Here is a 16,712-nt window from a genome sequence, read left to right as displayed (position 1 = left end):
TCTGCAGCTTCTGAGCATTAGTCTTGGCCATAGCCTGACTAGTGCTGGCATGCACGTGCCTTTCTCAGTTTGAGGGCAGAAGTTGTTTTACTAATATCATTATTTACTTGTTCTTAATAATTGTCTACAGTACATTTTTCCATCATTGTGCTCACAACACAACGACTAAAATAGTGTTTACTGATCAAATCCATAATGGTTCCCACGTAGGATGGGTTTGTGAGTTGAAGCTTCAGTTGGCATCGGCAGTTTACCCTTGAACCCTGACCGGCCTCCACACAGGTCCAGCTGCAGGGACCGTCCACACATGGAGAGCAGCCTGGAGCTGAGACCAGAGAGTAGGGCAGCCTGGAGCTGAGACCAGAGAGTAGGGCAGCCTGGAGCTGAGACCAGAGAGTAGGGCAGCCTGGAGCTGGGACCAGAGAGTAGGGCAGCCTGGAGCTGAGACCAGAGAGTAGGGCAGCCTGGAGCTGGGACCAGAGAGTAGGGCAGCCTGGAGCTGAGACCAGAGAGTAGGGCAGCCTGGAGCTGGGACCAGAGAGTAGGGCAGCCTGGAGCTGAGCTGGGACCAGAGAGTAGGGCAGCCTGGAGCTGGGACCAGAGAGTAGGGCAGCCTGGAGCTGGGACCAGAGAGTAGGGCAGCCTGGAGCTGAGACCAGAGAGTAGGGCAGCCTGGAGCTGGGACCAGGGAGTAGGGCAGCCTGGAGCTGGGACCAGAGAGTAGGGCAGCCTGGAGCTGGGACCAGAGAGTAGGGCAGCCTGGAGCTGGGACCAGAGAGTAGGGCAGCCTGGAGCTGGGACCAGCAGGAGGAACCAGAGAGTGTGTCCCCCAGAGCTCCAACACAGTTAGCTCAGAGTGTGTATGAATAAGTGATCTGTCACTCGTTCATCCTGGGGAGAGCCTTCTCTTCTCTGAGTGTAAGGAATCTATTTGATTATTGATGGGACAGATGTTGATAATAGATGTAGGCCTTCATGATAGGATGCAGGGCTAACAGTCAGCGCAGCATGCAGCGAGCACTCAGGAACAAGCAGGGAAAGAGACGGGCAAATATTGTTTTTTGCTTAACTTCCTTTGAAATGCCAAATCCTACATCATGCACTTTAATAGTTTCATGTTTGTATTTCATATTAACAACATTTGAGCAAACACATATCACGCCATCCAATTTAAACGTAGCAAAGTAGAGAACTAGAAGGTTATAAATACAAACCAGCCGCAAAGAAATATAATGAATGTGCTCTACAATCCTCCCCTGATATATTGGCCTAAATACATAATGCTGCCAGTCGTTTAGCGCAGACCTGATAACACAAACAGCTTCCTTCTATTTAAATGTCTTCCTTACCGCCCCAGGGAACCTCAATACATTCACCCCATCCGGTTTCATTAAACATCCACCAATGTTTTAATGACAAAATAATAATCACAATAATGAGATAATGTGCTTAAAGGAGCAGCTCACCAGACCAGCTCCCAGGTGGGACTGGGCATGAGGTATTGGAATAAGGCAGCATGCTCTGCACCATCTATTGACGTGTAAATAATTGGTCATACTTTGAGCATGCATACAGTACACCAACAAGAACCCAGCCAGAAGCAGATCAATGATTTAGGCCCCGGAGTTGTCACCCTAACATTGCCTTTACAGTGCAGGCAAAGAGAAAAGCAAACTGAATAACAAGTTGTTACCTTCCTGGTTGAAAATTAGAAGAGATTGTATTTCATCAAATATGGATGAGAGCCTGAACGCTGGGGCTCTGAGAGGAAGCAGGCAGCGCAAGCCTTCCTCCTCTAAGCGCCCTGAACGCTGGGGCTCTGAGAGGAAGCAGGCAGCACAAGCCTTCCTCCTCTAAGCGGCTGCCTGCTCCTGGAGGGAGGCGAGCTGATCGATACCAACAGAGTTCACGAAGCCTGCTCCTCCAGGAGACAGCTGCGCCGCTCGGAGGCCTGGCTAACGGCTACACACCGTGGGGCTCATTGCAGTCATTACGCCCTGTTACCTTTAGGTACCCGGACACCGTCGATTAAAGGGGAGTCCTCACAGAGGAGCAGAGAGTCGTTAGTGTGACGAGGCCGGGCCTCTGACGGAGGCTGCTGGCTGAGAGAACCTCGGGGCTCGCTGAGCTGCTGAACGGCTGCTGAACGGCTGCTTCCTGGCGGTCGCAGTGGGCACCGAGGGGGGAACGAGGATCCCAGAGAGAGCTCAGAGATCCTTGTTTCAGCCAGACGATGGTCTGAGCTCAACATACATTGTATTTATACAGTTGTTCTTTTTCATCTCTGGCTTACTGCCTTTTGTGTGAAACTAATAAATAATAAAACAAAAGAATTGTGAAATGTCAGTGCCTGTGTAGTAGGTACGATTTAACAGTTATTATTGGAGTGTAGTTTGTTAGATAAGACACAGCCAGCCATCAGCTATGAGCGGGTGAAACGCTGTGTGTGAACATCTGCTTGGTTGACTGCCTCTACCTCTGAATCAGGCAATTTACATGTTAGACCCGCCTTCAGCGCATTCCTGACCTATCAGGTTATCTCTTCCCTGATGTAAAAAAAGCAAAAGCAATACAATCTAAAATCTCTCTCTCTCTCTCTCTCTCTCTGTCTCTCTCTCTCTCTCTCTCTCTCTCTCTCTCTCTCGTCTCTCTCTCTCTCTCTGTCTCTCTCTCTCTCTCTCTCCCTGTCTCTCTCTCTCTCTCTCTCTCTCTCCCTCTCTCTCTCTCTCCCCCTCTCCCTCTCTCTCTCTGTCTCTCTCTCTCTCTCTCTCTCTCTCTCTCTCTTCGTCTCTCTCTCTCTCTCTCTCTCTCACTCTCTCTCTCTCTCTCTCTCTCCCTCCCATCTTACCTGCAGCAGTTTTAATAAGCCAAACAACACAATATCTCTGTCTATCGTTCCCCCTGTGACCAGAGCCACCAGGCTCCATACTGACGGGACCCAGAGAGCCACCAGGCTCCAGGCTGTTGGGGACCCAGAGAGCCACCAGGCTGACGGGACCCAGAGAGCCACCAGGCTCCATACTGAGGGGGACCCAGAGAGCCACCAGGCTGACGGGACCCAGAGAGCCACCAGGCTCCATACTGAGGGGGACCCAGAGAGCCACCAGGCTGACGGGACCCAGAGAGCCACCAGGCTCCATACTGAGGGGGACCCAGAGAGCCACCAGGCTGACGGGACCCAGAGAGCCACCAGGCTGACGGGACCCAGAGAGCCACCAGGCTGACGGGACCCAGAGAGCCACCAGGCTGACGGGACCCAGAGAGCCACCAGGCTGACGGGACCCAGAGAGCCACCAGGCTGACGGGACCCAGAGAGCCACCAGGCTGACGGGACCCAGAGAGCCACCAGGCTCCAGGCTGACGGGGACCCAGAGCAGCTCTTGGAGGCACCAGCCCCCAGCCGCACCTAGTGGGTTCTGTTGTGTCCACTCCAGCGCTGTGGGCCCCTGGCGGTGGACGGCGCCCGCGGCGGCGGCCTGGCTGGCGGGCACATTAAACCAGCCCCGGAGACGTGATCTGGGGCCCGGGCCGGAGGGGGGCCGGGGGGGGGCACATCACCACAAGGACGGCCGCATCGACAGAATAATAAAGCTGCTCCGACCCTAGAGGCAGCAGCAGCCTAGAGGAGAGAGGAGAGAGGAGCGAGGAGAGAGGAGAGAAGAGAGAGGAGAGAGGAGGAGGAGAGAGGAGAGAAGAGAGAGGAGAGAGGAGAGAGGAGAGAGGAGAGGAGGGGAGAGAAGAGAGGAGAGAGGAGAGAGGAGGGGAGAGGAGGCGAGAGGGGAGAGGGGAGAGGGGAGAGAGGAGAGGAGGGGAGAGAAGAGAGGAGAGAGGAGAGGAGGGGAGAGAAGAGAGGAGAGGAGAGGAGAGAGGTGAGGAGAGGAGAGAGGAGAGGGGAGAGGAGAGAGGAGAGGAGAGAGGAGAGAGGAGAGAAGAGAGGAGAGGGGAGGAGAGAGGAGAGAGGAGAGAGGTGAGGAGAGGAGAGAGGAGAGGGGAGAGGAGAGAGGAGAGGAGAGAAGAGAGAGGAGAGAAGAGAGGAGAGGGGAGGAGAGAGGAGAGGAGAGAGGAGAGAGGAGAGGAGAGGAGCAGGGAGCTGGGAGAGAGCAGAAAGAGGAGAGAGGAGAGAGGAGAGGAGAGAGGAGGAGAGAACAGCTGAAATATCACCGCCAACGCACAAGAACACCAACAATGGCTGCAGTGGCACTCGCTAATTATGAGGGCTTGATTTATCTGCGTCATGAATAGATACAGCAATAGATTGCTGAGATGCTCCTTCCCTTCCTCTGTTTCTCCGATGTGCAGCACTATGGGCAGCCATCTATCAGAGAACGTGGCCCAGTGTGCCGCTTCCTGTCGTGTTGTCCAGCGTCCGGGGTCACGGTGGCTCATTCTGAGCGTCTTTAGCGCGCAGGCTGTGACAGCGTCAGATCCTCCCCCTCTCGATCTCCCCGGGGGCAGCGGGGGGGCGTGGCCTACAGGTTCTGATGGCAGCCTGCGTCTGTGGGGGCGTGGCCTACAGGTTCTCTGGGACCCAGAGAGCCACCAGGCCTACAGGCTCTCTGGGACCCAGAGAGCCACCAGGCTCCAGGCTGTTGGGGACCCAGAGAGCCACCAGGCTGACGGGACCCAGAGAGCCACCAGGCTCCATACTGAGGGGGACCCAGAGAGCCACCAGGCTGACGGGACCCAGAGAGCCACCAGGCTCCATACTGAGGGGGACCCAGAGAGCCACCAGGCTGACGGGACCCAGAGAGCCACCAGGCTCCATACTGAGGGGGACCCAGAGAGCCACCAGGCTGACGGGACCCAGAGAGCCACCAGGCTGACGGGACCCAGAGAGCCACCAGGCTGACGGGACCCAGAGAGCCACCAGGCTGACGGGACCCAGAGAGCCACCAGGCTGACGGGACCCAGAGAGCCACCAGGCTGACGGGACCCAGAGATCCACCAGGCTCCAGGCTGACGGGGACCCAGAGCAGCTCTTGGAGGCACCAGCCCCCAGCCGCACCTAGTGGGTTCTGTTGTGTCCACTCCAGCGCTGTGGGCCCCTGGCGGTGGACGGCGCCCGCGGCGGCGGCCTGGCTGGCGGGCACATTAAACCAGCCCCGGAGACGTGATCTGGGGCCCGGGCCGGAGGGGGGCCGGGGGGGGGCACATCACCACAAGGACGGCCGCATCGACAGAATAATAAAGCTGCTCCGACCCTAGAGGCAGCAGCAGCCTAGAGGAGAGAGGAGAGAGGAGGAGGAGAGAGGAGAGAGGAGAGAAGAGAGAGGAGAGAGGAGGAGGAGAGAGGAGAGAAGAGAGAGGAGAGAGGAGAGGAGGGGAGAGAAGAGAGGAGAGAGGAGGGGAGAGGAGGCGAGAGGGGAGAGGGGAGAGGAGGGGAGAGAAGAGAGGAGAGAGGAGAGGAGGGGAGAGAAGAGAGGAGAGAGGAGAGAGGTGAGGAGAGGAGAGAGGAGAGAAGAGAGGAGAGGGGAGGAGAGAGGTGAGGAGAGGAGAGAGGAGAGGGGAGAGGAGAGAGGAGAGGAGAGAAGAGAGAGGAGAGAAGAGAGGAGAGGGGAGGAGAGAGGAGAGGAGAGAGGAGAGAGGAGAGAGGAGAGGAGAGGAGCAGGGAGCTGGGAGAGAGCAGAAAGAGGAGAGAGGAGAGAGGAGAGGAGAGAGGAGGAGAGAACAGCTGAAATATCACCGCCAACGCACAAGAACACCAACAATGGCTGCAGTGGCACTCGCTAATTATGAGGGCTTGATTTATCTGCGTCATGAATAGATACAGCAATAGATTGCTGAGATGCTCCTTCCCTTCCTCTGTTTCTCCGATGTGCAGCACTATGGGCAGCCATCTATCAGAGGACGTGGCCCAGTGTGCCGCTTCCTGTCGTGTTGTCCAGCGTCCGGGGTCACGGTGGCTCATTCTGAGCGTCTTTAGCGCGCAGGCTGTGACAGCGTCAGATCCTCCCCCTCTCGATCTCCCCGGGGGCAGCGGGGGGGCGTGGCCTACAGGTTCTGATGGCAGCCTGCGTCTGTGGGGGCGTGGCCTACAGGTTCTGATGGCAGCCTGCGTCTGTGGCGACGAGAGAGGCATTCGAGGATGATGGCTAATTTATCTACCGTTGCTTCGAGGGATGTTTCAGAAATAGCAAGTCTTAATCAAGGCTAAGCAGACCCCCCCAACGACCCAGGACTGATTACACATTTAAGGCGTTTAGCCGTCGGCCGCACACTAGGAGTAAGCGTGTGTTTACACCTCATTATTATAAACCGCCTGCTTTCCGGGGGACGTATAGTTTCCCCTACATCTCAGCAGTGCCTGCAGGGAGCTCTGTACATGCTCTGGATTAAATTGACCACTGGGGACGGCATGTGTAGATGACAAACTGCTTTGTGGAGCTCCAATAAGAGCTGCGCGTTCAGGGCCTCTGGGGGCGGTAAGTGTAGCGGCAGTCCCTGTCTCCGGATCCCCCCCGGTACCAGGGACCCCGCGGCCCGCTGTCCACTGAGGGGTCCTACAGCGCCAGGGGGCAGGCCTACAGCGCCAGGGGGCAGGCCTACAGCGCCAGGGGGCAGGCGGGGCAGTTAGCCACGCTGTCATCGTCTTCTGACTGCCCTCTGGTGTCCGCCTCGGTCACACACAGCCCTGTTATGGGTCCGCGTCGGCTGACTAACAGCTTGCCCCTTCTGTGGGCTTTGTCTGACAGCAGCTTCATAAAGGAAGGAGCTGGGGCTGAAATCTCCCAGACGAACCAACCAGTGGATGAACAAAAGAACGATTTAAAGAATAAAAGATCTGATGGGGCAGAAACTGTCACGACATTGGGTTTGGAAATGCACTGTGAGCTCCTTCAGATGTACCTGTAATGAGAACCCCCCCCTCTCCTGCCTACACTAATATGTGTGTAATTAGACCGGCCTATTAAAACGTCTCCACATCGTCACGGTAACAATGGCGTCCTGTGTTGCGTCACGTCGGTAACACGATGCGCCTCAGAAGGCCAGCTGACCTTCAGGGTGTGGACTGGGAGCTGGTGGACTGACGGGTCGAACTCTACCTGGCAACAGGAGCTGTCATCAGAAGGAAGCCACACGACTCTTATTAAAGTTTCTACCTGAGTCTCCTGGCCAAGGTCAACACAAAGACTCGTGGCTTCACTTCCCGGCGGCTGACAGACCAGTTGTGTTTGCCCTCCAAAGTTTGCTGAGGGGAAAAAAAACATTAAATAAATATGTTAGTCCAGATAGCAGTCAGCAGGCTGGCAGTTGGAAACAAGCCTATTTTCTTAATTGTATTGGTTAAGAAGTTTAATAAATTGATGCTCAAAAAATAAAGAAATACTCCTTCATGAGTAAGCCTACAAGACTCAGCCAATTAAAGAAAGAGAAAATACTATGATAACTTCTCCCATAAGCCTGTGATTCTAGCCCACTCCCAAATGTCCACAGAAAACCACATTGGTCGCTCATTTTGGACCTTTTGTGAATGTTATGACGACCTATGGTTTTGGTGGGAAGAAATAGAAACAACATCGTCTCTCGTTTGAATCTACGCGTCGTGCGTAATGACGCAGCGTCGGACCCCCTGCCGTCAGGCCCAGCCTGGGCGCTCTGTGGGCCGGAGACCACGTGGTCCTCAAGGCAGGAATGAAAGAAAGTCCTCCGAATAAAGAACTTCTTGAGTGCTATAGCTGCTATGGCTATGGCTGTTGGCTACAGAAGATCCCTTTATTGAGGACACTAAAATATGCCAGTTTTTTCTTATTTTAAATTGTAAGGAATCTGAGACCATACTGTCTTAGACAACACATGTTTGGGTACTTTTTGGCCGTTTGACCACTTGCAATAGTTAATACAAAGCAGCCCGTGAGTCGTCAAACATCGCGGACTTTGATTTCATCAGACGGTCGCAGAGTGAAGTCGTGAATGAAGAGAACACATCCGCGCCATTTCAGAAGGAAACTCCCCCAGCGAGTAACAAACTCATCCAATTTCTACAGTGAGATTCAAGTGAGTGAAGGAACCAGGCAGCTAGAGCATGTCCAGCGCCTCGCCCAGTCTCTGGGAGAAGCGGAGGTCCTCTGGCACAGCGGGCCCCCACGGACCCAGACCCCTGGAGCTGGAGCTGTCAGGGCCGCCCGGACCGGGGGGGGCACCAGGGGGGGGGGCTGTTAACAACAACTGCAGCCGGCTGCTGAACAACGACACCATGCCCCTGGAGCACCATGAAGACATCGAGGAGAGCCCGGTCCTTGCTCCGGTCCCCCACCCCTACCTGGCCCACCCGCGGATGTCGGTGCGCATGTCGGTGTGGAGCGTGGGGGTCCGACCGGTCGTCATCACCCGGGCCTACGCTCAGGGGCGCGTCTACAACTTCCTGGAGCGGCCGTCGGGCTGGAAGTGCTTCGTCTACCACTTCACAGTGTGAGTCCCCGTTTACCTCAACCAACTGTTGTAGTCTGCGTACATTGGTGCGTGCGTAAGGATCTGTTTAGTGATGTGGAATGATCTGTTTGGTGATATGTTTAGTGATCTGTTTGGTGAACTGTTTGGTGATCAGTTTAATCATGTGGACTTATCTGTTTGGTGACCTGTTTGGTTATCTGTTTAGTGATCTGTTTGGTGATCGGTTTGTTGTTCTGTTTATTGATCTTCTTGGTGATCTGGTTGGTGATCTGTTTAGTGATCTGTTTGGTGATCTGTTTAGTGATCTGTTTAGTGAAGGCTACCAACATATCCACTCCTACTCACCATGCCGCCAGTTGTGAGCGTCTATTCCCGTCCTCTCGGCTCATAGGACCACAGAAGCCACCGCTTACGATACACAAAGTTGATTAACATGATGGAACTCGTCAATATGTAATATCTATTCAGTCCGGTTCAACAGGATCCTGCAGACCAGTGGCATCACGTTTGGAGCTGTGTCTCCGTGTTTCTACAGTCGAGGCTATCGTGAAAATAGTGAAATATGGTCATTGGTATTTTGAAAATATATATATGAAGACAAAGTGCCGATCCAAATCAGATCTGTGAATAGTCAAGGAAGGTCATACGTTAGTATGGCGCCACCACTGCCTTATCTGTGAGATGTCTTTCACTTCCCTTCAAACATTTATTCCTCTGGATTTCTCAAAGCTGTCTTTGGCTGTTTCTTATTGTGTCAAGATAATGACGTTTTATAGATAGGGAAGAGGCCTAAACTGGACAAGGTTTACAACCTTATTATGTAAGACATAACACGGAAATATGATATGTCTGAGTTTAAGATTGCAAATAAACAGATCATTAAAAAGTCTGGATTTTACTCCCATACTTACCGTGCGTAAGTATCTTTGCATTTGTGGGAATATAACAGGGCTTACCGCCGACGTGACCTCCATATGGCGTCCTTGAATGTATTCACCATAAGAGTCCACATTATTTAAAGTAAGTGCTGTTCATGTGCATCCGATATTACACTTTATAATGTGGGTTTCAAAGGCCTCCGGGCTACACCTATCATCTGAAGAGGACTGCTGACATCCCAACACCCCCCTCTGTCTCCCCCCTGTCTCCCCCTTTCCCCTCCCCCCTCTGTCTCCCCTCCCCCTTAATGAGGGGTTTTATTGGGCCTGATTCTACATCGGCGTAACATTTCCGGGGAAATAACGAACAGACTTTATCCTCTCCATCTTTTCATTTTGGCAAATTAGAACGGAAATGAAGATAATTAATGTGTCCGTGTTCGCCGGGCCGGGGGGGGGGGGGGGGGGGAGAGGGGGGGGGGGGAGGCCGTCCGTCCGTCCGTCCGTCCACCCATCTCCTCGTGTCCATGAGTCCTGAATAGACAATCAGCTGGTTGGGTGAGGGGCGGTTCCATGGCTCCTCTCCGCTCCGCTCAGCTGAGAGCGGCGAGTGGACCTGACAGAGAGGGGACTGGGACTGGGACCGGGGGGGGGGGGCAGCGCATCCCATCTAGATTGCTGTTGGGGCCCCCCGGTGGGCCCCAACAGCAATCAGAGAAACGTTCAGAGAACCTCAGGGTCATTCGATTCATGTTAAGGAAATGAGAGAAACGTTGGATTCATCTGATCTTCTTTGTGATCTTTTGTGTATGATGTAGGATATGATTAGACTATTGATCATTTTAATTAGGGGGGGGGGGGGGGAGCTAATAAGGTTGTAAAAAGTGTGTTTTCATCTCATGGCCTCTCTTTACACCGCCGGTATTCAGCGCGAGCTGTCTCCGTGCGCGGGCACACCCCCTGAACCCCCCGGCGTGTTCAGGGGTCGGACCGCTCTGCCTCTCTGCTCCGACAGCGTGTGTGAGGGGGAGGCAGGCAGGGAAACCGAAGAACAAGCACCACCTTATCAGTGACCCAGAACCCAGTTCAGAGGGAGGCACACCCATATCCCCCCCACCCCGCGTAGGCTGTGTGTGTGTGTGTGTGTGTGTGTGTGTGTGTGTGTGTGTGTGTGTGTGTGTGTGTGTGTGTGTGTGTGTGTGTGTGTGTGTGTGTGTGTGTGTGTGTGTGTGTGTGTGTGTGTGTGTGTGTGTGTGTGTGTGTGTGTGAGTGCATGTACTTAGGTGTTTTCAGGGATTCCATTACATTTTATTTTGTAAATTTGCACACATTAGTGATATTCTGTTTTGTTTTAAAACTTCTTTGCAAAGTTTTGGGTAAGTATATGGAAGCATTAAGCATACATTTGTTGTTACTTCTTTCTTGTTGGCTGTTCCACTTGCATTACCTTCATTTTATAAATGTATTCCTTGTTGTGTAACTATTGTGAATACATTTCAGTGAAGCCGTTTGTAGACTGAGCTGTACGCTGAGTGCTAAAGTAGTGCAGTTCTGTTTTGTTTCCATGCTTCTAAAGGCTGGAGTGGCTCTTGTCCTTTAAGCAAGGAAAGGGATTTAGAAAATGTCCTATTATTATACAAAATCTCCTTTTTACTAATGTCAGTGCAATAAGTATTGAAAAAACTCATAATCAACAACTTAATGAAACCGTATCAGAAAGTAGTGGAATAGAACCTTTGAAAGAGCGTGAAATCGCTGCTAATTTGGTAACTGTCTCTCTCTCTTGCTCTTGCTCTCGCTCTCTCTCTCTCTCTCTATTTTTTTTGAGAACTAGATAATTGACGTTTATAATCTATAATTATAATCATACATTTGTATTCTTGTAGTTAAGCTTCCATGCATCCATGTGTTTCCTACTTGGTAGCTTGAACGTAGGTCGGTGATGACGCTTAGAACGACCGCCTCGGATACACAAAATACCTTGCTAGTGCATACCCTACAATGAGACTCCATATCTCTCCATATCTCTCTGTCTCTGTCTCTGTCTCTCTCTCTCTCTCTCTCTCTCTCTCTCTCTCTCTCTCTCTCTCTCTCTCTCTCTCTCTCTCTGTCTCCCTTTCTCTCTTTATGTTTTCTCTGCGTCCTTGCGGAGCCGACCATGACACCCAGACCAACACTGCTCTGTACAGTGGAACGTAACGGGGATCCATGGCGTCAGCCTCCACTCTCTCCGTCCACCCCTTGAATAAAGACTCAGCCCTTCTCCCATCAAGGGGTCGTGAGCAAATGAGCGCCTGATGGCCGACCTGGTCCATGTGCGGCGGACTCTCTGTGTGGTTTGGTATCAGCTCCAGATCACCACAGCGTTCTGCATGCTGTTGTGTGCTCTCGGTCTGCGGCTGGCCCAGTATCTCACCCCTTATCATCTGGCAATACAATGTTTACCTCAAAGAAATGTTAGCCTGGTGTTCTAGTTACTTTAAATCTATCTCTGACCTTGTGTGGCCGTAAGAAAATCTAAGTGTGTTTGTTTCTTGCACGTGTATGTGTGTGTTTGTGAACATGTGGTGTGCGGTTCTTTGTGCACATTTGTCTGCGTGTTTGTGTGTGTCTGTGAGTGTGGGGTGTGTGTGTGTGTGTCTTTGGACTGTGGTGTGTTGGTGCATTGTGTGTGTGGGGGGCTGTTTGTGAGTGGGTGTATGTGTTTTGATTGTGTGGGGGTTGTTTGGGTGTGTGTGTGTGTGTGTGTGTGTGTGTGTGTGGTGTGTGTTTTTGAGGTTTGTGTGTGGGTGCGCGTGTGTGTTTGTAGGGAGGTTTGTGTGTGTGTGCGGGTGTTTGTGTGTAGGGTCGGTCCACGTTGTGTGTGTGTACGTGTGTGTATGTGTGTGTACGTGTGTGTTGGAGGTTTTTGTGTGGGTGCGCGTGTGTGTGTGTAGGGAGTATTGTGTCTGTTTGTGTACGTTTGTGTGGTGTGTGTGTGTGTGTAAGGAGTGGTGTGTGTGTGTGTGTGTACGTACGTGTGTGTGTGTGTAAGGAGTGTTGTGTGTGTGTGTGAGTGTGTACGTGTGTGTGTGTGTAAGGAGTGTTGTGTGTGTGTGAGTGTGTACGTGTGTGTGTGTGTGTAAGGAGTGGTGTGTGTGTGTGAGTGTGTACGTGTGTGTGTGTGTAAGGAGTGTTGTGTGTGTGTGTGAGTGTGTACGTGTGTGTGTGTGTGTGTAAGGAGTGGTGTGTGTGTGTGTGTGTAAGGAGTGGTGTGTGTGTGTGAGTGTGTACGTGTGTGTGTGTGTAAGGAGTGGTGTGTGTGTGTGAGTGTGTACGTGTGTGTGTGTGTAAGGAGTGGTGTGTGTGTGTGAGTGTGCACGTGTGTGTGTGTGTACGTGTGTGTGTGTACGTACGTGTGTGTGTGTGTACGTGTGTGTGTGTGTACGTGTGTGTGTGTGTGTGTATCTAGGTATGCTGGTGGACAGGGAGGTGTGATATCCTGACTCTCTGGCAGGACAAGCTGTTCTTACCGATGGTTTCACCAGGTTTATAAATCTCTGCCAACATTAAAAAATATCGAGAAAAAGGCTTTTGGTGCCTGAATGTTATCCTTTGGTGTATTATTTACATTATTTATTTTACCCGATGTTTTAACCTTCACTGTACCCTCGGCACAATTGTAAAGGAGTTTTCCAAGGTTAAATAAACTAAATCAAATCAAACTGGCCCTGCTTTGTTTGGTACATGAGATGAAGGAATAAAATACAATTTCAAAAATATAATTATCCTGAAACATAATGCATGACATTGCACTTGATCGCACTATGAGAAAATTCTTGTCATCGCTTTTCATTTATGATAATTTGTGCTTGTTAAATCTGCTGTCAAAATACTAAAGTGCTGAGCTCTATATAGCTATTCGAATTACTAACTCAAACATGAAGATTGAATAATAACTTCTCTAGACTGTAGTCTATAGAATGATTGGTGCTGCATAGTGATGTATGTCCCTGATGTGTGTTTAATTGTGTACGTGTGTGTGTATGTCTGTTTTTGCAAGCATGTGCATGTTTGTGTACTTGTGTGTGCATGCATGTGCATGTGTGTGTTTGTGTGTGCGTGTGTGTATGTGTTTGCGTGTGTGTACGTGTGTGCATGCATGTGTGTGTGTGTGTGTGTGTGTGTGTGTGTGTGTGTGTGTGTGTGTGTGTGTGTGTGTGTGTGTGTGTGTGTGTGTGTGTGTGTGTGCGTGTTCTCTGCAGGTTCCTCATCGTGTTGGCGTGTCTGATCCTCAGTGTGCTGTCCACCATAGACCAGTACCAGACCCTGGCCCACGAGACTCTCTACTGGGTGGTGAGTCAGACCTTCCTCCTCCAGACCTCCTCCTCATCCCTCGGCCGCTGACTCTGTCGTTAGGATGCTCATTAGGACAATGATTAGGACAATGATTAGGATAATGATTAGGATAGTGATTAGGGTTAGGATAGTGATTAGGATAATTGCGTGCAGCTCTGATGAACTCCACCAGGTGGCAGCACTAAACAAAGTCGTTCCTGGCCTAGTGCCTCATCATGACGCTCCATGCCTGTTCCTGTTCCAGGTGAAGGCGTACATTAGACTAATAGATTGGGTTTGGGGCCACCGGGGGCTTCCTCCTCATGATGCTGAGTGTGTCTCCACTCAGGCTCCGTCTAAAGGACCCGGGCAGACAGGCCCTCCCCCGACCCTGCACCGGACCTCCTGGAGCTGATCACTGCAGACACCCTGCTCACTCATATCCGTTCTAAAGCCCAGACACACGTTTACTGTCCCCAGTGGAAGTGCTCCTCCCTCCCGCTCTCCGGTGGAAGCAGAGCAGTGAGCAGCTCTCTGGTCTCTGGGGAGGAGTTCATTAGAACATCGTTCCTCAGGGCCTAATCGCACAGATCCAAACGTCCCGGTGGGCGCGTCAGGACTATCTGCATGAGGCGCGTGGGAGCGGGGCGATGGCGCCGCCGTCGGACCCAACTGCTGCCGTCTCAGAACACGTTTTAACAGCGGTTGGCTTCACGTGAGCGTGTGGCCTCTCTGAGCGCCGACGTGTTTAGCATGAAGATGTGAAGATGATGTCATCAAAAAGTAAGGACCCTGTGGAGGGAGCGGAGCGTCGCCGGCAGAGAGCAGCTCCTGTGATCCATCAGCGCTGACAGGATGACTCGGCGCTTCTGCCCGAGGCTGGGAGAGGAGGACAAAGGGGGGGGGGGTCTTAAGGAGGAGTGTGACCGGCACAAGGCTTCTGTGTGATGTTCTGGCCCCCCCTCCTCAGAGTTAAACCCCTGTGTGGGCTGGCCATCTGGGCATTGACATTAGCATATCAACCTCGACGGTTTAATCTCTGATGATTGCGACGTCTGTCAGTCATATCTGAGTGGGTTAGCTCCAGAGGAGGCCTTCGACCGAAGCTCTGCCTGTGATTGGCTGGGACTGGATCATGTGACTGGGGACATCCATGGACCCATTGATGGACTCTCTGGGCCCTATCTTGCATCCGACGCAATTGACTTTCTACACTGACGCATGCGCCACGTTGCTACAAACGTTCCCTGGTGCTATTTTGCAGTTTCAGAAACCAATTCCGCCTCAAACCAGGAAATGCCTGGTTTAAAGGCAGTGGCGCGTTGTTCAGATGCTATTTTAAGGGCGCATGCAAAATGTTGCTTGTGCACCTCGCGCATGCACTTTGCTTCTCTCATCTACCATTCTTGGTAAATTATTTGGGAAAGAACAGCTGAAACACTGGGCAGCAAACACATATCTTCTTGATGCAGACATCGTGTACAAGCCCATAACTTTTAGGATTGATGAGTATTTGATTGTGAGAAAACATTGTTTTACCGCGAGTGTTATAAACAATGAATGAATGCGGACGCGCGTGTGTGTATGTGTAAAATAATGAATGAATGCGGGGGCGCGTGTGTGCGTCCATCTGTTTAAACTAAACATGTAACGCATAATACAGTCCATGACTCCATGGCGATGTATATTAACGGGGGGCGCATGCATATAAGGAACACAAGTCGATAACGATAATGCATACAATACTGGTAAGAAACGATGTTTGTTAATGTATTGCGTGTATCATTATATAGAACCCCAGTTACCGCATATCATACGTGTGCGTGCGCTGTCAAAACATCAACTCGTCAGATTCAAATGCGCTCATGGCTCTTAAAGGGGATGGGAGACGGCACTCTCATTGGTTTATTGCACGTTACGCCCAAACCACACCTAGGGGTATTAGGCTACTTCAGACCAGCCCTTTTTAGATTTGCGCCGGGCACGAGATTAATTTATCCGCCGCTATAATAGCAACATCGCCATAGAACCGCCCACAAAGCTACTTCTGCTTGGCGCTTCTCACGAGCATTTCGGACCGTTAACATCGGGCCCTCTGACAGTCCAGTCCACCGTGTCCGGATCAGAGCGGCCCCGCCTTCAGTGGAGCCTAAACCAGGAGCCAGTGTGAACTGGGACGTCTGAGGCACTCAGACTGGAGGCACTGGGAGGTCTGTCCCGCTGTCCCTCACCGAGCCCTTCGGGGGACAGACCACAGACGACCGGTCTGCTGCGCACAGGAAGGACGCACGGCCGTGGTCGATGACATCATCACTGGTTTAAAGGAGCCGACCCGTATGAGGGATATGATGAAGTGGTGGTGATGTTAGGATGAAGTGGTGATGATGTGGTGATGTTAGGATGATGTGGTGATGTTAGGATGATGTTAGGATGATGTTAGGATGAAGTGGTGATGATGTTAGGATGATGTTAGGATGATGTTAGGATGAAGTGGTGATGATGTTAGGATGAAGTGGTGATGATGTGGTGATGATGTTAGGATGAAGTGGTGATGTTAGGATGATGTTAGGATGATGTGGTGATGATGTTAGGATGAAGTGGTGATGATGTGGTGATGATGTTAGGATGAAGTGGTGATGTTAGGATGATGTTAGGATGAAGTGGTGATGATGTGGTGATGTTAGGATGAAGTGGTGATGATGTGGTGATGTTAAGATGATGTGGTGATGATGTTAGGATGAAGTGGTGATGTTAGGATGATGTGATGATGTTAGGATGATGTTAGGATGATGTGGTGATGTTAAGATGATGTGGTGATGATGTTAGGATGAAGTGGTGATGTTAGGATGATGTGATGATGTTAGGATGATGTTAGGATGATGTGGTGATGTTAGGATGATGTTAGGATGATGTTAGGATGATGTTAGGATGAAGTGGTGATGATGTTAGGATGAAGTGGTGATGATGTGGTGATGTTAAGATGATGTGGTGATGATGTTAGGATGAAGTGGTGATGTTAGGATGAAGTGGTGATGATGTTAGGATGAAGTGGTGATGTTAGGATGATGTGATGATGTTAGGATGAAGTGGTGATGTTAGGATGATGTGATGATGTTAGGATGATGT

General features: G+C 51.4%; 1 protein-coding gene across 1 annotated transcript in view; it reads left to right on the top strand.

Moving 5' to 3' along the window:
• Positions 1-7,621: 7,621 nt before the first annotated feature.
• The window catches only part of kcnq1.1 (potassium voltage-gated channel, KQT-like subfamily, member 1.1), a 32,980-nt gene continuing 23,889 nt past the window's right edge, over positions 7,622-16,712 (top strand). The window contains exons 1-2 of the mRNA XM_060071954.1: positions 7,622-8,409; positions 13,514-13,604. Coding sequence (XP_059927937.1) covers positions 8,024-8,409; positions 13,514-13,604 — 477 coding nt within the window. The 5' untranslated portion in view covers positions 7,622-8,023. The remainder of the gene's footprint in view (positions 8,410-13,513; positions 13,605-16,712) is intronic.

This window comes from Gadus macrocephalus, chromosome 14, assembly GCF_031168955.1.
Source record: "Gadus macrocephalus chromosome 14, ASM3116895v1".
NCBI classification, from domain to species: domain Eukaryota; kingdom Metazoa; phylum Chordata; class Actinopteri; order Gadiformes; family Gadidae; genus Gadus; species Gadus macrocephalus.
The sequence above is the reverse complement of the archived record's forward strand: the minus strand, read 5'-3'. Positions and strand labels throughout refer to the sequence as shown.